Source organism: Puntigrus tetrazona, chromosome 14 (assembly GCF_018831695.1).
Source record: "Puntigrus tetrazona isolate hp1 chromosome 14, ASM1883169v1, whole genome shotgun sequence".
NCBI classification, from domain to species: domain Eukaryota; kingdom Metazoa; phylum Chordata; class Actinopteri; order Cypriniformes; family Cyprinidae; genus Puntigrus; species Puntigrus tetrazona.
In genome coordinates, this window is record NC_056712.1 from 18,388,571 (window position 1) to 18,409,006 (window position 20,436).

Below are 20,436 nucleotides of genomic sequence, written 5' to 3' on the forward strand. Positions count from 1 at the left end.
CAGCAAAAAGAGCCGGGCTCTTCTCCATGTTAAGTGCTGGTGTAGTCTAATGGAGGGGGGGCACAGTGGGGCAAACGTCTCAGTCTGTCAATCAGCCGGGCTTTATGCTCTTATTTGTCACGAGAGACGCCCACCAATCAGTGTCCCCTTACATGCAGCAGTGAAAGTTGACCTTATACTTGACAGGCAACGTCGGTCGCGAGCCGAAAAGCGAGGAGCAATATTAATAAGCAATGCTAATTTGGCTGTTAAAACGGCTTCCGACTATTCAAGCATCGGCTACTTGACATATTTTTAAAGAATTGCTGCATATAACTAATTCAAAACACACAAACATGTTAAACTTGTCAGAGCAACAACTAAAGTTCTCAGGTTTGAATCTTGAGTCCTTGCGCCCCCTGGGGGCCAAACTGGTGTATTAACAGGCCTTTCAATCCTCCAATTGCATTCATTTAATCCTAATTTGACTAAACCCTAAATTAAATTTAGTAAAACCCAAGGACGCTTAATAGTGGTGGTGTTATTTGTGATTTTTCTCCCAATGTAGCTCGTTCTGGAATAACTGTACAGGGTTTCTCAAACAGTCTCTCAGAGGCAGCTTTTATTGCTTGATTTTTTCCAGGAAACATCTTAAACCAAAAAGGCACCGATTCAGAAGTAAACATACATAATGGTCGAACATTTGCAAGAATTCACAATAGCTTAGAAAAAAAAGGGAGAGGTTAATAAAAATATGGGCACGAAGGCAACCTATCTACCATTCGGATCAAAATCACTGCGATTAGAAGACGATTAAACCCAAAAATAAGTCTGCCGAATGTACTCAGGCCTCAGGTTTACCCAAGACGTAGGATAGATCAGGAGGATTATTACTTCCTCACGAATGGATCCTCTGCAGTGAATGGGTGCCGCCAGAACGATAGTCCAAACAAAAGCTGATAATGCATGGCGTTTCCTTTACGTTTTAAGTTAAAATGTCTTAACGATGGGTTTTGATTCCACAAGATGTTAACTAATAGATGCTAACCCCTCCTGACGGCACCCAATCACCGCGGAGGGACACTGGTAAGCAACTAATGCAATGCTAAAGGAATAGGCCACATAGAAGTGTAGAGAAATGTTGAAGTATTCAGTAAAATTAAGCATACTGGACTCGTTCTGAATGTTTTGATTATTCTTTGAAAGTTTGGGTTTCCCAGAGCGACAATAAAACAGAAGACGGCTAGTGTCTTCTTGAAATATATACACACTGGTGAAGCCACCACCGCGGTTTTTTAATCGAACAACTTACCTATCACTAAAAAGCAGTATTTAAAACGGAAATATGGCGTGCAAAGTGACGGATGGAAAGCATACCGGTAATGACCACAATCCATCATCTCTCCAACAAAATAAAACACTGATAAAAGTGCAAGTGCAAAGATCGCAGATATTAACGCTACACGTTCAAGTGCTCTGGCTCCAATAAAGTCTTAAAAAAAAATATAGCCGTTTTTTTTTAATGCTAACAATACCTGCCGTTTTCCGGAAAGAAATAATAAAAAATAATTACAACCGATATCAAAAATGGGCTGCTACACCTTATACGATAACGAAAAGACTTAACATGAACGAGTGCAGCAGAGATCCACGGCTATTTTAAAAAAAGCAACCAAAAAAAAAAAACGTCTCTTCGTATAAAAATATAGTTGAAACGCGGCGGGTAGGTCCGTATCAGCGCCGCACGCTCACAGCGAGTCAGCTGGGAGACACCGGCGTGGGTATGACCGAAGGAAGGTGGAAGGAGGAGCACGAGTCTCTGCGCTGCAGGAGTTTAAAAAGCAGCTCCTCTTTCTCCTGGACGAGCTTCTGCTTCTGCAGAGACTGCTTCTCCAGCGCCTCCTGCAGCTCGTTCTGCTCCCTGGACCGCTGTCTGAAAGAGTTTATGGAAAATGAGAAATGCATTAAGAAAGCGTCATAAAAACTGCTAAAACAAACTTTTTTTTTTTAATGTTTAATGTTTTATCGTGTTAGGCTACAACAATACAACTAATTAAGAGAATCCAACTGCATTTTGATTGAACATTTTTTGGTAAATGTTTGTTTTTGCAAAGGAGCTCTTGGTGTTTTATGTACAGATTCATAACCGAGCAATCCTGGAAACAGCGAGGGAAATGTTAATAACAGCATCTTAAACGCCAGGGGGCGCCAGATTCAAAAAAATCACATCAGCGCAAGAATTAATGACAAAAAGGAAAACTTAATTTTAAACTTTTTTTTTTGAACTATAGCAAGTTAACTACTTGAGATCAGTTTCATTATCAACACGATTAAAACATTGCTAAAAAGCCCGTTTTGACTAATCTATTACAATATTAAGTGAATACATTACAGACTAAGTAAATGAAAAAATAATTTTTATATTGTGAAATGTTACCAAACCTATTGTTAAAATATGATGCATGTTTATTTCTTATCATTGTGTTGCATGCAATTAAGCGTCGCCCAAACAATAAAAACTACAGTGCTTTAATTATAAAATATATATATAATTTTTTTATTTATATTTATATATTTATTATTTATATATAATTTATTTTTCTTTAGAGGATCGACCCTTAAAAATGCATGACACTTTGGTCTCACCATTTTAAATGACTTAGTTTGCACAGATTGAAGTGAAGACCTACTGTATGAGGCTTTGGTAGTTGTCTATCCGTACTCTGTAGTCCTCGCTCTGCTGAAGAGCCTGCAGGAGCTGATCCTCCAGAGACAGATTCCTCTCCACCTGACGATCACAACAAGAAGTGTGACGTTATCAAAATAGCTGACATACTGAGGAGAAAGAAAAAAACTGGTTTTGGTTTGAGTTGGTGACTTCTGCATTTCTTTATGCAAACAAATAGGTCAATTTGCCACATTCAAATACACATGAATAAACAAATACTGCACCTGCTCTTATTTCTGTACGTTAGGAGCATAAAGCAGACGACTTAAGTCGGCGTAACCAATTTTTTCATACGGAGGGACCAAATGTAAAAAAATAAGTTATCCGAGCAATAACTACCAATGCAAGTTCATACCAGCGTTTCCATCTGCATCAGCTTGTTTCTCTGGTCCTGTAAATGCTCACGCTTCATTTCGATGACGAATAACAGACTCTCCTGCTCCTGCTCCCAGAAAGCACCAGGGCTGCCATGAGTCTGGGACGAACAGACACACGTAGATGAATACCGCTGCTATCTGAAGCGCGCTCCGTAACAGCTCTCATAACAAACCTCGATGTTTCTCTGAAGGTCTCTCTTAAGCGTGGACTCGTCCGCTCTGCGCTTTAACTCGTCGAACAGCTTCAGCTCCGACGTCAGCCCTTCAATCCGATCCTGAGTTCACAGGAAGTTCAGACCAGTCACTTCAAAAGTCAAGTCTGCTTCGTCTAGCTCGGCGTGGGAAGTATATTAGATCTGCTCTCAATCAAACGCGTTAAGTTAAATCGGAGCAGTGATGTTACAAATAGACGTGCTTTACCTTCAGCGCATTCTCAGCTGCTGCATGGGACTCCATTAAAACGTTCTTCTCTTCACCGTGTAATCGCTGTAGCTCTGCAAAGTCAACAGTTATTGAATATTACTATTTAATGAAAGATTATACTTCTCTCTCTCTCTCTGTTTGCCAAAGTTGCTTCACGTTTCCCATCTGCGCTCTGACCTTCTGTTGCGCTCTGATGCCGCTCTGAGGTGCTCCTCATCTGTTTTTCATGAAGATCATTTAGATCAGCAGTTATCTCAGTCTTTACCTGTTAACACAAGACATGATGCATTTATTATTTAACACTTCATCGGGAGCACAGACCAGGCTATATGTATGGTAATGTAGTAGAAGTTAAAATAATAAACTTATATGCAATAAAAAAATAAAATAAAATTACATTTGCTTAGCTCTTTCAGTTTAACATGATATTTACCCAAGGATACTTTTTTTTCCATAAAAAGTCAATTAATGAAATATCTAAATAACAACAACAATGATTATTATTATTATTATTATCCTCATCAATATTATTAAACAACAAGAGTGCAAAACACAAAACATTTTTAATTCTCAAAAATCATATTTTTAAATTGTGGATGAATCAAACAGCATTTGGGTCATTTTGATTATGTTACAAAATAACTAAAAGATACAGCTGACACAAAACAGGATAACATTAAAAACTATTTTTCAAAGTTGCAAAAAGTTTGGTTTTTGCAAATACACTTCATATATACATATACATACACATACACACATATATACATATATACCAACTGATATTATAAAATAAAAATGATCAATAAAAAGTGAAAAATATCTGTCAAATCACCAGTAAAAGTTAAGCAAGCTGACTGAATTGTCTTAAAAAAAAAACCCTAATAAATCTGAAAATACAGTATAAATTTACAATACTTGACAGAGCTGGATCTTTAATTGTTATAAGTATTTTACATGCTGTATACATATTTTAAGTATTTTTTTCATTGTATTTTTTTTCATATTTATAAATATTCATTATAAGGATGTTTTTGGCTGGGATGGTTTATAGTGTTTATACACAGCTTTTTATATTTAAAAAAAAAAAAAAAAAAAAATGCATGTTTTATGCAACGTTTCCCATTATATTGCTATATAAAAATTGTACTTTTAACAGTTAATAATACAAAAAAAAAAAACATCTTTGTTCTCGCTTGTTAAAACAAGCAGCGCTCGACTACGTTTAAGCACACAAACCAGCCCTCTTCACAGAGCAATGAATAACATCCCTCCCTGCAAACAGGTTTAGCATTGCTGGTCAGAGGTTAGCACAAGGACAGATGTACCGCAGAACAACAGCGCACAGAATCGGCCTCGTTCCCAATGATGTTGTAATGGAAAAGCTCATCTTGTTTATTGCCTCCGACAGCTTCGTAACGTATAACCCGCTGACATAATCTGGGATCGGGATACCGGTACTTCTTGAATGCCTACATGAAGCTACACGCACTTCATTCACGAGACGAGGCTTTGAATAGGCCTTTCAAACTCTACCTTCTCCGTAATGCTGTGGACTAAAGTGCAGATGTCTCCAGGATGGTCCTTGAGGAGCTGGTCTCTCTCCTGGTCTCCTGAAGCCGTCAGAACCGCACGCAGTATCTTCATCTGACTCTCGTAAGCCTCCAGTAGATTCTCCTCAGACGAGCGTGCACCTGGGGGGAAAGAGAGCAATCGAACACTACGTCGTTTGCACCGTGGTACATCTGAAACAGTATCTCCACGAGCTTAAGCCAGGATCGCCCACGGCCAGCAACACAAGAGCATTAACAGGTCCCTGCAACCCAGCGCCGGCGCTACCGAACCCCCGCGCTCTGCCAAGAACAACACGCTTCACAATGGAGCCGCGGCGCACTGAAAAGACGCATTTAACAGAAAATAACCGTAGCGCGCACGCGTCATGTTTTCGCTCACAATGCACTTTCCGTTCTCAGTTATCTGAGGACATCTAAACATGATCGAGAGAAGCCACTTACCGCTTCCAGCTTGAAGTTTGATGTCCTTTATGCGCTTCTCAGCTCCTTGTGCTTTATTTTTTTTCTGAAAGAGACATAGGATCGAAACCTTGATGAAAAGCTAGCCGACAAGCTATGCATGCACAGCTCTGGCGTCATATAAATTGATATTTGTTGCATTCCAGAGCATTCTGACATTACCGGCGAGATATGAGCTGAAGGTTGCACAACCAACATGACATCATTGAAAAACCACCTGCGGTAGTACAGCACACTTGAGTTGTATTTCTCAATGAGTGGGACAAGTCTGATCTCACTTACTTTGAAGGTGCAGAGTGTAATATGAAGTGATTGAAATGGGAATGACGGCGGATGGAGACGAGCCGTACACATTGATTGATTTATCCACGTTTTATTATTCCTCTGGCTTTTTTTTTTTTTTTAGGAATCTATGATCTCAGAGTTTGTTTGTTGAGTCTGTGGCTGTAATACGCTGCGTTTTCCACCGACTGGCAACCCAGGGAGTCAAAATACTACTAGGGAAAAAAAAAAAAAAAAAAGAAGCAAGTTTCCAAAATATCTGCAAGGTTTTTATGCTTTAGTTTTTCAAAAACTAACAAACAGCTTTAATTGCTAAACTATGTTTTTTTCCACTGGTTTCAGAAAGTCACTGCCTATTATACACTGAGGATATAAATAAAAACAGAAAAATGTAAAAGCCTACTCAAATCCCACATATTCTCTACTATTTTTCAAGAATTGTTGTGCTAACTAAGGCTGCATTTATTTGATAAAAAAATATATATATATATATATATATATATATATATATATATATATATATATATATATATATATATATATATATATATATATATATATATATTTTTTTATCAGGTGTCTCAATCCTTCAGAAATCATTCTAATGTGCTCAAAATTATGTACATTTTAATTTTTTTGCAGAAACTGAATTGTTTTGATAGATACAAACAACATTATTTATAATGTTCCAAAATATTTCTAATTTCATACATATTTACTGTCAGTTTAGATCAATTTGCCAAATTTGTTAACGCGTCCTTTCTAAAAAAAAAAAAAATCATCTCCTCAATAATCACACCTGAATGGTCTTCCTCTTCCATAGGCGTGCTTGCACTTCATATTTATTGTTGTGTGTATTTTGTGTTCTTGCACCGATTTTGTCTTTGCACTAGTTTGCACACTGGATTTTCCACTCTACTTCCTTGCTGTTTGCGCTAGTCTGCACACTTTGCACTTGATGTGGCTAAGACACTGTGTATTGTTTCATTTCACTATGCACTGCACAGCTATATGTAGTTGAAATGACAATAAAAAGCCACTTGACTTGACTTCTTTTAACCCCCCTGCCCTATACTGACCCTAAACACTTGATCAGGAGTGTACAGAGCAAACTGAAAGAATAACATTCAGACTTCTCCAACGAGACGGTCCTCCTCCTGCTCAAAACATCAATGCGCTTATCGTTCGGTTTATTATAATGCATTTAACAAGCACTGAAATCGAGGAAGAATGCAGTCATACATGCAGGGAGTAAAGAATGTGGGATTGAAGTGTGAATGTTTGAAGACGGCGCTCGGGGTCAGCGGCGTTCGCAGGTGATTTAACATTTTGAAACTTACGTGCCGAACGTCTAGAGATACGGCCTACACACGGCCTCAAAACAGCTGCAAAACATCTCTCTGCTTTGGGAGCGAAATCTCCAAGCGTTTCTCAACTTCAAATGCATTTTCACAGTTTGTAGCGCAGACGATCAGCGAGGTACATTTCACACTCACTACGACTTCCAGCTAGTCTCACGGTGATTTCTAGGGGCCCTCCTTTCTCTTACGCTCCGAAGCCAACGCCCTCGTTCAAGAACGAATAGGGCCAAACCACAACAAATCGTCCTGGTTAATAACCGCCGAGGTTCTCACCGTCACTTGAGACCGTTTAAGTGAGAAATGACAAGACGTGCGCGGTTAAGTGTCGGGGTGGGATGCGAGCCAACCAAAACATGACATTGTGCTTCATGCAACGCACAGCTGAAAGCAACCCCAAAGCAAATGATGTCATCCTGCCCAAGTACGCTTGTGTAGAAACGCCCATCTTTCCTCCGCCGAATGCCGCTTATTTTTTTTTAACCAGGTTTATATTAGGAACTAATGCACTGAGACAGCGGTGTTAAAAGAGCACGCTCACTGTACGCCTCATTAATCATGAAAAGATGCAGCCAGAATATCACTATAAAGCGATTAATATGACCAAATGCATTCATTTCTGGGCTCAAACGCTTGCTTATATATAATTTACATCATCAATAAGGTGCATGCGGACTTTAATATTATATGCATATATACTTGATGCATTAGGACGCATCCACATTTTTAGTCTTTTAATACTGCGCAAGGCGTTTTATATGGATCGAAAACGTGCGGTTCGTTCACATATATCCGTTTTTCCTTCTTTTGAAAGGTGGGCTTGAAACCGATGGAAAACCGACAAGGATGTGCCACAGTTCGATGGATCTGTCGCCCCCCGGGGCCTCCACGTGCCCCGAGAACCACGAATAGCATTTTAAAAAGGTCTACAACTTTCTGATAGCGTAACAATTCAGTAGGCTAGGCTTACTTTTCGAAAATTAATCAGCAATAAAAAGGCAGAACAGGAACCGCTTCCATCTCATAATTCGGTTTAATCCACAACAGCGCTATTATGCATTCGCCGGCTCTCTGTGGCAGAGAACCAAATGTTCTGGAACTTTAATGAACCCATGGCTTTATTGCAGTTCTCCGTCATGTGGTTACGCGCTTTTGATGCGACTCCAGCAGAGGCCGTAACAGTGAGCGCGCGAGGCTTTCTCCGCTTGGTCTTCAGAGAGTTTTCACACTCCTCCAGTTGTCCGTGTGGATGGCTACGCGATTACCGGGACCAAATGAACTCCGGCCGTTTATAGGTCACATTAAAACTTGCAGCGAGAAACTCGGGACCCTGTGTCTGTCACATTCAAGCCCAGCGAGTCTAAATCCTTCAGCAATCTGGGCTAATGAAAGCTTGACCTTGTTGATATCAAAGCCAGATTTCCCCGCATGTTTGAACGCCCCAGGAATGCGCCGATATTTTCTCATGCTCTTACGTAAAGAGTCAAATTTTAAGTGCCAATGACCCCCGCTAAAAACATTCAAATCTTCTAGAAACTTTTTCCATTCACTGTATGGTGCGATTGCTTAAAAAGCTGACAATTTTGAAAAACAGAAATACTTAAGTAGCATGACAAACAAAAAACATGCATGTGAAGGCATGTTAAAAAATAGATCACATTTTTCTCAAGCGATGATGTCGTCTAAATACTCTTTATAAAAATTGTCTAAAAATATAAGAATATATACCCATTAAAACAAGTCACCGACTTCCCCCCTTTAATGCATTCAAATATACATTAAAAAAAAAAATGCAAAATGCAAGAAAACTAGGTTAAAAATACATGCAGTACTAAATGAAAAACTTTGCATAAATAATGCAATCTACATAAAACAGACATAACCAAGTCATTAATTATCGCCTGATCAGGTCACTAATGAACTAACTCATTTTGTTCATCAACTAGAGAGCAACCCTCCAAAAAAACAAACTTAGTTATGACTAAAAGGTTAATTAAATTGACAAAGTGCACCGAAAGACATCCATTAAAGGCACTAAATGATTAATGCCACAAACGTGATCCCAGCAAGCTCGTGTCTAACAACCAGATTTCACCTTTTTATCACCTCGTACATCCTGATTTATCGCTGACCGAAATGCGGAACGATTTAAGAAGCGAACACAAAGCGCTCACACTTGAACGCAGGATAGCACGCCTTTAATTTGTCATAACGGATGTCATCGGCGCATTTTAAACTAGATCTCATCTCTTCGACCCGGCATCTGTTACTAATTAAAACTTTCACAAGTCGATGCAAACTAACACGGGAGCTCTCGCATCGACTGACGCATTAGGGAGGAAGTAACAAGTGATTTGAGAGAACAAAACGAGCGGGGCTGCCTTAAAGCACGCATTTTACACGTGCTGCATCTGCAGTATTTGTGTCGTTGTAAGTTTTGCGTGACTTTTGAACGTCCCCGAGAAGGTTTTTAAAACCTACCTTTTTCCGGGAGACCTGGCCACAAACTTTGCTGTTGTGACAACCCATGCTCCTCTGCTCTGCCTCTGTGTTGTACCCCGCTGGCGCTGGTTAGTCGCTGTCTGCGGCGGTTCAAATACGAGCTGAGCTCTCATTGATCCTCGTTGTCGAATAGGCTGAGACCGAGAGGGGCGGGGCATGCGGAGGCGGGGCGGGGCATGCGAAAGCGGAGCGGGGCCTGTGGGGCGGGGCATGCGGAAGCGGGGCGGCGTTACAAAAAAGCAGGCTGCATTTACGTGAACAATTTGAGACAAGCGGGAAATTGGTGAGCTGCGTAAACTTCCTCGAATACTATAAAAAAATACAATAGTATGTCCATAAATATCACGATTAATTGTATTCAAAATAATACGTGCATGTATAAATACGCACACATACAGTATAGATTTTGAAAATTTGTTCGTGTGTGCATTTATTAAATGCATAAATATATATAATGTATAAACGACACGTTTTTCTTAAATGTATGCATGCATGTGTTTATATGCATAATAAAGACACATTATACACACACACATATGTAAAGAAAAACTTATTTTGGATGTGATACTTGAAGACGCGAATACTTGTTTGGGAGCACTGGTTTATATTTATGTGATATGCTTATACTGTAACAAGACTCGGATGAATAGTACTGCTTTAAAATACCAAAAGAAGAAACAGGGCCAAGAGACAGAAAAATACAAAACACGCAATTTATTAAAAAACTGCATTTACACTGAAACAGGCTGTTCATCAGCTGATCAAAAGTTTAAGACCATAGCATTAAAATATGCACAAAAATATGGCTTTCATTTTTCTGCAGGCGGTAACACTGTTATGACACAAAGTCTTTCTGTCTTTGAACGTGGCAGGCCACACTCGCAACACGCCATCACTGCAGAGCTTATTTAACTTTATTTTTGTTTACAAGTCAAGTGGTAGGCCCCCAAAAAAATCAGCTGCTCTGCACCGGAGGACCTGACAGACCGTCCGGGAAGATCCTTGACCCAAATGAAGGCCCTCACTGATGCTGACTGCAGCCCAATAAAGAAGAAAGGCCACGTCTCCTCCCGTGAGTTTGCAAGACAGCACCAAACATTGAAAAGCGAAAGAAAGTTTTATTTCGGATGGACAGTATGGATGGCTTCCAATATTACGTGCATGACAAAGAGATCCCGCTGAAGATGTTTGTTTTCTACCCGGCTCCATCATGATCTGGTGTGCTCTTTCCTTCAGTGGGATCACAGATCTTCAGGTTGTGCAGGGCGTGAAACGAGGCATGAGGACATGCTGCAGGGGCATCGGATCGACTGAAGATCTTCAGGACAACACAACAACTAACAAAGGACTTTTTCCAGGGGAATAAGGTTGCTCTTTAAGTCCATGCTGCGTGTTTCCCTGAACTTTTTTGGTTCTACAACTTTAATGCATCACTATCAAGATCGTTTAGGAATTGTGAAATGAATGTTTAATCCTGCCACGCTCGAAGACTGGAAGACTTTGCCATCAGGAAACCATGACAGTGTTGCTGCCTAAAGAACAATGACATGAAAGCCACCATTTTGTGCAGATTTTAACTTTTTAAGGCTGTGGTCTTCAATTTTGATCAGCCTGTTTGAGTTTAAATGCAGTTTTTTTTTATCTCTTGGTCCTTTTTCTTCTTTCGCCATCTTGAACTTGCAACCTAGTTACAATCCACCAGCGTAAAATATGAATACTTGTAAGTCTTTAACATTTTGTTTAGGAGTGTATTTCACCTTTCCACCTCACTTCTTCCTTTCTTTCTTTCTGATGTATTTTTCTCTCACTTTTGAATTTTAATTGCCGCGTTTGAACCCCTGGCACTTTTTCTTGGCGTACGTTTAAAAGAATTAATAAATAAAAAGATGAATTAGCAAATTAATTATTAATTAATTAGCAAATCTTAATGAAATATTTATTAAATATGAATGTTATATATTGGTAATAAAATGCATTAAATCGACATATAAAGAGTTACATTATAGTTATGGAAATAAATAAAATAAATAAATAAAAACGTCAATGGAACGTCAATGGGTATTTATTGTTTACTTATGTGTTTAATTATTAATGTATCTATGCATATATTTATGCATGTATAGATCTGGGTATGTAGTGCTAAACCGTTTTCACGGACAATGTTTAATTTATGTTTATGGCCATATAAGTCCATGCATATTGAAGAAATGGACACCATACATTATACAGTTCATATCAAAGTTTGATGTTTGAAAGTTAATTATAGACTGTTCCCAGGTAGCACACTTGAAACCATCTTTTCATCCGATAGTACCCTCAAGTGTGCTACAAGCGGTAACTAAATACATTTTTAAAAACAAAGATAGTAGTGCATTTTAGTTCATATTCATGGCGTCTCAAAACAGCACCGTCCAGCACACTTAGACGATCTTAAGTTTATCTTAGGAGATACTAAAGAATCATTTTTAGTGTGTGAAAATAACTTAAGTACACTACGGCCCTACAGACAGACTATCTCGTCAACTAAAGAAAAACTTTGCAACGAGCAATTTTAGCATTAGTTAGTCAACGCTCTCCAAATTAAAAAACGAATTCTCGCAGCAACACGGCCACGTTATCCAAAACGTTTGAATGAGAGGCTCGCGGGTCAACGGAGCGAATTGTAAGCCGTAACGCATTTTAAGCGGCCGCACTGTCACCCCGCCGCCGCGGAGGAATTCTGTTTAGAGAACCTGTCAAAGCAGCAGTGATCCACGGTCGGCGGCGAGGTACGTGGATGCACGCTCTGAATGTAAACATTACCGGGTTTATGCCGGCTGCTAGTTACGATTTCATCACCGGCGTCGTTTTAATGACTAATGAGTTAAACACTTAAGTGCAAATTTAGAAAGAGAGAAGCGAACCTTTCTAGCCTTCTGCCGCTGCCTATTGTAGCATAACGTATTGTCAAATACCGAGTGGAGGAAATATAAACGGGCTCGTCGTATATGGTGCATACGCTAGTGTGCCGGAGATACATCTATCTTTGGCTTTCTTGTTTGGTGTATATTAAGCGTTAATATGATACATCGACTTTTAGATCTTCTGGGTAATCCGAGACTTTCCTTTTCGTCTATTTATAGCAAGGTTTCTAATCCGTCATAAAAAAACGATAGAGCAGTTGTCGCTGGGAAGCGTGCGTCACGACAAACTTTCCATTGACGGGCAGCTGCTGGGACAATAATAAAGTGAGATCAGCTCTCCGGTTATCTACGGGAACAAAAACACAGCAATCGCGTAAAACAGCATGTTTGGATTTACCGTAGGATGAGCCAAAGTTAACAGGCGTGAGCTCAGGGTTTGAAGGGAGAACGAGAAATCGAGCACGTTTTCCTTAAGACTCGTCGGGAAACATTTCCTCGTACCAATTCTGAACCGTTTTGGTACCATTTTCGGACCATAATGATTTACGGAGTGCATTTCGTAACCACGGGCGTTTTAGATTACGCTTCACACCTGTATTAGAGGATCTGTTTTCGGGTTGAACGCAAGAGAAGATATGTTGATGAATGTTGATTATCATATTTGTGTTCAGGTTCGGAACAGCATGAGTGTGAGTGATTGAAAGTGACAGGATTTTCTATATGAACTATCCCTTTAAAGCAAGTGTATGCAGTTTTTACATATTTTTGTGATTTTGAAGCCCCCTACAGTTACTTGAAGTTTACTGATGTAGATATAACAGGTATATAAAGGTAGAATAATTGCAACTTTTTATCTCTTTTTTTTTCTAGTACTGTCAAGCAATAATCACGATTAATTGCATCCAAGATAAATATTTTTTAGTTTACATAATATATGAGCTTATAATTAGTTTAATATATATATATATATATATATATATATATATATATATATATATATATATAAACACATGCATGCATATATTTAAGAAAAATATATAATATTTATATATATATATATATATATATATATATATATATATATATATATATATATATATATATATGTATATGTAAATATTTTAATCGCTTGACAGCACTGTATTTTGTTTTTTCTTCAGAAAGTCAGAAGTATGAGATAAAAAAGTTGCTATTTTTTTCTCCTGGCAAAAACATCATCCCATAGATAGTTGTACACATGTATTTAATGCTGTCACAAAGCAGTCCCCAATTAATATACTCCCAGAACAGACATTTGTGGGGATTTGTTGCCTTATTAGAAGATTTCTTTAATGTCTCCGTTATTTAAGAAAGCACACATACTTTATGAGTTCACATAATGTACTTCTCAGTGCCGTTAAGTGTGATTTTCTTCTTGGTAAATGCATGTAGTCTGCCAGCCAGGAGTAGTATGTGCCACAAAGCTTCCTGAACATGCTTTGTGCCACAAAGCTCTTAAAAATCCAGACGCAAGCCCTCAGTCAGCCAGGAGATAACATTCTTTCCATTGCTCCCCCTCCGACCCCAGGCATGGCGTGAGCCTCCAGGCCTCACAAAACCTTTCAAAGCGCTTTCAAAGGGCGAAGTAAAACACGCAAGTCCTACTGAGAGCTCCGTCAGGTTAGGTTGAATAAAAAAAAATGAAATGAGATCGTTATGCATAATAATACGCTCACACGGGAGTTCAAAATGGTAGAGTTTAGAGTAAACAGCTCACTTGTCGGGAGCATTTTACAAGTGATGTCACATCTGGGTTCAGCGATCATTAAAAAAGTAAGAACATGGCTAGTCTTGCTCTCGGGGGAAATCTGCTGCGGTTGGTATTCCACCTGGACATCTGGATCGAGGGCTGGACCACTCCTGACAGACGGCCTGAAAAATCAGGAATGCAAACAATGTTTAGGAGAACAGACCTGGCTGAGGTTTTACACGTATTCTGGGTAATAAATGCACATCAGCATAACAAAGCACTCAATGCACAAACCTCTTTATTGTAAAATCTTCTTTTGGCTTCAGGCTCTTATTCCGTGCATTGGAGAAGATGTTTAAACGCATTTGATAACTCATTGGTTTCATTCGTCACGCGTCTGTACACACGTTTGTTGTACGGGTTATAAATCTGTACAGATTTTAGGAGTCAAGTAGCTTATTCCAGCCTTGACTGGCGTTCTTCTGTGGAAAGCTAAATATTTTGTGCACTTCGCTCCGTAAAACAAAATCATATACAGAAGCCAGGGGAAGTCTAGCTCAAAAAAAAAAAGAAAGAATAATAAAGTGCCATAAAAGCCGTCCGAGACGCTTCCCTTCACTGCCGCTTTCAAATCTCATTAGTGTTTGCATATATTTAAACTTTGGCTTATTTTGCTTCGCTGACACAGCTGTGAGAATGAGATTTCAGAGTTAGGACCAAAGGAACATAATATATATATATAAAAAATGCAGTTTTTACATATGTTGGTGATTTTGAAGCCCCCTACAGTTACTTGAATGGAATTTACTGATGTAGATATAACAGGTATATAAAGGTAGAATAATTGCAACTTTTTATCTCTTTTTTTTTCTAGTACTGTCAAGCAATAATCACGATTAATTGCATCCAAGATAAATATTTTTTAGTTTCCATAATATATGAGCGTGTAATTAGTTTATTTTATATATATATATATATATATATATATATATATATATATATATATATATATATATATATATATATAAATAAACACATGCATGCATATATTTAAGAAAAATATATAATATTTTTATATATATATATATATATATATATATATATATATATATATATATATATATATATATATATTATAAATAAATATATAAATATTTTCTAAATGTATACAGGTGTGTAGTTATATATGCATATTGAACAAAAAAATATACTACATAACTAAAGAACACTGTTACTTATTTAAATGTTCATTATGTTTTTAAGAAAAACAATTTAATGAAATAAACCAGAAACCGAACTGGCTTCATTTAGCTGCAGCATCCCTCATCATTAATCACATTAGTGCATCAATCAAGACGGGAGTTTGAATCCTGTCCCGAACCCGTCCCATCTCAAGACCAAAAGCCAGGTAAAGAGCAGACCGCCACTTGATGGCGACAACCGCATTTAATTGTGGACCGATGCTATCCCAGCCCTTTTCCCAAAACGATCTGCAGTCTAAAATTGCTCAGCCTATCAGGCAGTAAAAAAATTGGCACGTAGATACCAGAAGATGGCAATACTACCAATAATAGTAGTCACACTGGAATAAGATAACAGATAAATGCTAATCTTAAAACAGTGATATGAAATAAACTACTCTTCCTAAGTCCTCAGTGCAAGGTACTTTTACCCACGCCCCTGCAACTTCTCTTTCCAGTGTCAAGTTCACCTGAAACAAATAAAACATTTCTGATGATTTTATGAATGTAAAGAGCTGTTGAAATGTGGACAGACAGGTTTGCCGTCTACACAACATTCACAGCGAGTCTCAGGCATAAATGCATTCATGACAGCACGGGTTTGTAGGGAATAGGATGCTGCGCTGCTCAGTTTGGGGTTTCATGGGAAGGTTATCGGGGTCATTATAGAGTTAAAGCTGCAGTTTGTAATTTTTTTGTGTGTTTAGAATTTAATAAGAATTTATATAATAAACGAGGACACCGTGAACCCGTTTTCCAAAGTGTGTCCTGTTTATATTCGGCCTATTTTACACCGGTGCGCGTAGTAGCGCATTACCTGCGTGATTCGCCGTAGACAGTAGAAAGTAGATCCGGCTACAATGTTCCTCCGCAAGACGCCAAGACTAATAAAAAAGGCCTTTATGTTTACTCAAAATAAAATAAAAAGACCTGAAGTAAAGTGTACAAAACCTTATTATTTTATTTTAGTACAAAAATAAAAATATTTTAGTATTTTTTCACATGATTTAACACTGAAAATAAAATGCTGTAAAAAGCCTATAAAACAAATCAAATTATAAAAACGCATTTAACAATATCTATATAAAACACTCGTAAATAAAAACTAAACTATGATACTACAACGCCGTAAATCCGCTGGCAGCGAGCAGAGCGAAAAACACGGAAATGTTTTTATTTCACGGCGGAGTCATTCATTTTTGGTCTAATCTAAGATGCATTTACTTAACGTTAAATATACGACTGCTCTTAAACACCAGCGCGATCTATGCCCTGTCTGCTGTCATGTCAGTTCTTCCTGTGGTAATAAAATGTGTTTTTGCCCCGTGATTATTCATGAAAACAATAAAACAGCGTTGAACAGCGACCCCTGCAGGCTGACCACGAGAACCCGTTTAAAACAGTGAATGATGATAGCTTAAAAAAAATTGATAAAAACAAATCTAATGTTCAAACACTACTCTGTCACGTTTTTGGAATACAACACACACACACACACACACACACACACACACACACACACACACACACTACCAGTCAAAAGTTTGGAAACCATAAGATTTTTACTTTTTTAAAGATTTCTAACAATAAACACTACTGTTCAAAGGTTTGGGGTCAGTACATTTTAATTTTTTATTTTTTAAAATAAATTAAATTCATTCAGCTAGGATGCGTTAAACTGATAAGTGATGGCAAATATTTATATTGTTTGAAAAGATTATTTTTAAAAAATAATGTTGTTTTGAAGTTTCTGAAAAAATATTATCCCGAAAAACTTTGCAAACGATGATAATTATTGCATATTAAAATGATTTCTTTTTTTTATTATTTTTATAGTAATTCCAACAACATTTTTATTTTAATTAATTGATTATATGTTTTTTTTTTTTTTTTTTTATTACTGTAATATATGTATACATACACACATGTAACTTTTTTTTTTTTTTTTTTTTTTTTTTTTGAACAACACAACAACAACAACACACACACACACACACAAAAAAAAAGGAATACACATACAAATAATCTCTTATTAAAATGATTTCTGAAAGAGCATGTGACATTGAAGACTGCAGCAGTGACTGATGGAAATTCAACTTTGCATCACAGAAATAAATTATCATTTAAAGCATATTAAATATATATTTTAAAAGATAAAAATATTTAACAGTATTACTTTTTTCCCTTTATATGATCAAATAAATGCAGCCTTGATGAACATAAGAAACATCTTCAAAAATACTCTTACTGTTGACTGGTAGTCTATATAATGTTTATTTATTTTATATAAATTTAATTAATTAGTTATAGAAAAGATGTGAATCAAATACGCCAAAATAAATTAAACTAGCCTTTAATAAAAACATTATATATAACATTAACGTTTATTTATAATTTTATTTTATTTATAATATAAATTGTAAGGTGTGAAAATATGGACATAATCTCAGCCAAAATATGATGTCCATTAAACTATTATCCATCTAATCATTATACAATTTATATAATTGTTTTATTATAAATCATAAAACTACAAAACACTTGCATGTTTGAATGTTTATTGAGAACAAAAATAGACTCTTCCCATTTAAAGAAAACTTGAGGAAAAGCGTTTTCCCTTGGCACTGAACTTCATTAACCCCAGAGAACAAAACCCAGCAGTCAAAACCAGACAAAGGATTGTTAACGTGTTAATTAAAACGAGCGATAAAAAACATTAAACCCACAATGTGCGGTCCAGTGGTTTATAAAGCAATACTAGTGAATGCGAAGCAACATCCAACCATTTAAAAACAATTCAAGAGATTTGTCAGTAGTTAAAAACAAACGTGCTCATTGTGACCCATCATTCATCGATATAAAAAATGTGGAGAACTTTAAGTCAAGGTCCTATTGAACGATCACGTCGTTTTCTTTCTTCCTGGAGGAATGCAACGAAAAGCTGATTTTGAGGCACCCCAGTTCTTTCTCGGAGCTCCCTAAAACGCTCCGTACCCTGTAGTTGCCGTTGGTCAGCCAGCCAGGCAGCTCAACGTCTGGTATAATGATGTCCGTCGATGGCAAAGCGTAGTCTCCCTGCAAGAAGAAGGTGATAAATGTTAATGCGTGACGGACTTTTACAACGAGGCAACGTTGTTTGCACTCACGGCTTTGAAGGGGCAGTGGCAGGGCAGGCCGTATGTGTGCAGCGGCTCGGGACAGTCCTGTCCCGGCGGGATGAGCTGATCGAGCAGGTCACAGCCATTGGGATAATGACAGCTCCCGATTTCATCCAGACACGGTATTTTCACCCACAAACCTGCTATTTCTCTTTCCAGCGTCACGTTCACCTGAAACAAACAACATGGGGTGAACGTGCTATATTATATATATATATATATATATATATATATATATATATATATACAGACGTGGACAAAATTGTTGGTACCCTTTGGTCAATGAAAGAAAAACTCACAATGGTCACAGAAATAACTGTTATCTGACAAAAGTAATAATAAATAAAAATTCTATAAATGTTAACCAATGAAAGTCAGACATTGTTTTTCAACCATGCTTCAACAGAATTATTTAAAAAATAAACTCACGAAACAGGCATGGACAAAATGATGGTACCCCTAGAAAACACTGAAAATAATGTGACCAAAGGGACATGTTAATTCAAGGTGTGTCCACTAATTAGCATCACAGGTGTCTACAACCTTGTAATCAGCCATTGGGCCTATATATATGGCTCCAGGTAATCACTGTGTTGTTTGGTGATATGGTGTGTACCACACTCGACATGGACCAGAGGAAGCAAAGGAAAGAGTTGTCTCAAGAGATCAGAAAGAAAATTATAGACAAGCATGTTAAAGGTAAAGGCTATAAGACCATCTCAAGCAACTAGATGTTCCTGTGACTACAGTTGCACATATTATTCAGAAGTTTAAGATCCATGGGACTGTAGCCAACCTCCTGGACGTGGCCGCAGGAGGAAAATTGATGACAAATCTAAGAGCGGATAATCCGAATGGTAACAAAAGAGCCTAGAAAGACTTCTAAAGAGATTCAAGGTGAACTTCATGCTCAAGGAACATCAGTGTCAGATCGCACCATCCGTCGTTGTTTGAGCCAAAGTGGACTACATGGGAGACGACCAAGGAGGACACCATTGTTGAAAACGAATCATAAAAAGCAAGACTGGAATATGCCAAACTACATGTTGACAAGCCACAAAGCTTCTGGGAGAATGTCCTGTGGACAGATGAGACAAAAATCGAAGTTTTTGCCAAGGCACATCAGCTGTATGTTCACAGACAAAAAAATGAAGCGTATCAAGAAAAGAACACTGTCCCTACTGTGAAACATGGAGGAGGCTCTGTTATGTTCTGGGGCTGCTTTGCTGCGTCTGGCACAGGGTGTCTTGAATCTGTGCAGGGTACAATGAAATCTCAAGACTATCAAGGAATTCTAGAGAGAAATGTACTAGCCAGTGTCAGAAAGCTTGGTCTCAGTCGCAGGTCATGGGTCTTGCAACAGGACAATGACCCAAAACACACCGCTAAAAACACCCAAGAATGGCTAAGAGGAAAAAATTGGACTATTGTAAAGTGGCCTTCTATGAGCCCTGACCTCAATCCTATTGAGCATCTTTGGAAGGAGCTGAAACATGCAGTCTGGAAAAGGCACCCTTCAAACCGGACACAACTGGAGCAGTTTGCTCATGAGGAGTGGGCCAAAATACCTGCTGAGAGGTGCAGAAGTCTCATTGACAGTTACAGGAAGCGTTTGATTGCAGTGATTGCCTCAAAAGGTTGCGCAACAAAATATTAAGTTAGGGGTACCATCATTTTTGTCCAGGTCTGTTTCATGAGTTTATTTTTTTAATAATTCTGTTGAAGC

The 20,436-nt window shown here is 37.9% G+C and overlaps 2 protein-coding genes across 2 annotated transcripts in view; both read right to left on the bottom strand.

Moving 5' to 3' along the window:
• Window positions 1-581: 581 nt before the first annotated feature.
• ccdc69 (coiled-coil domain containing 69) lies at window positions 582-9,802 on the bottom strand. Its single transcript, XM_043256467.1, has 9 exons — window positions 9,659-9,802; window positions 5,520-5,583; window positions 5,041-5,198; window positions 3,685-3,772; window positions 3,505-3,578; window positions 3,258-3,359; window positions 3,063-3,182; window positions 2,670-2,767; window positions 582-1,912 (listed from the first exon to the last, which is right to left on the bottom strand). Exons 1-9 carry the CDS (start codon window positions 9,704-9,706, stop codon window positions 1,738-1,740), a joined length of 927 nt encoding a protein of 308 aa, XP_043112402.1. The 5' UTR covers window positions 9,707-9,802; the 3' UTR covers window positions 582-1,737.
• An 8,291-nt stretch (window positions 9,803-18,093) lies between these two features.
• The window catches only part of gm2a (GM2 ganglioside activator), a 4,339-nt gene continuing 1,996 nt past the window's right edge, over window positions 18,094-20,436 (bottom strand). Inside the window, exons 3-4 of the mRNA XM_043256480.1 lie at window positions 18,699-18,881; window positions 18,094-18,627 (exon numbers count right to left, since the gene is read on the bottom strand). Coding sequence (XP_043112415.1) covers window positions 18,442-18,627; window positions 18,699-18,881 — 369 coding nt within the window. The 3' untranslated portion in view covers window positions 18,094-18,441. The remainder of the gene's footprint in view (window positions 18,628-18,698; window positions 18,882-20,436) is intronic.

Bases quoted from the DNA above. Each gene is read 5' to 3' on its own strand.
- ccdc69 (XM_043256467.1), bottom strand. From the start codon at position 9,706: ATGGGTTGTCACAACAGCAAAGTTTGTGGCCAGGTCTCCCGGAAAAAG. The intron at 3,773-5,040 runs GTAGAGTTTGAA...TTGTGTTAACAG, and splicing joins TCCACAGCATTACGGAGAAG to GTAAAGACTGAGATAACTGC. The intron at 3,579-3,684 runs GTCAGAGCGCAG...TTGACTTTGCAG, and splicing joins GCATCAGAGCGCAACAGAAG to AGCTACAGCGATTACACGGT.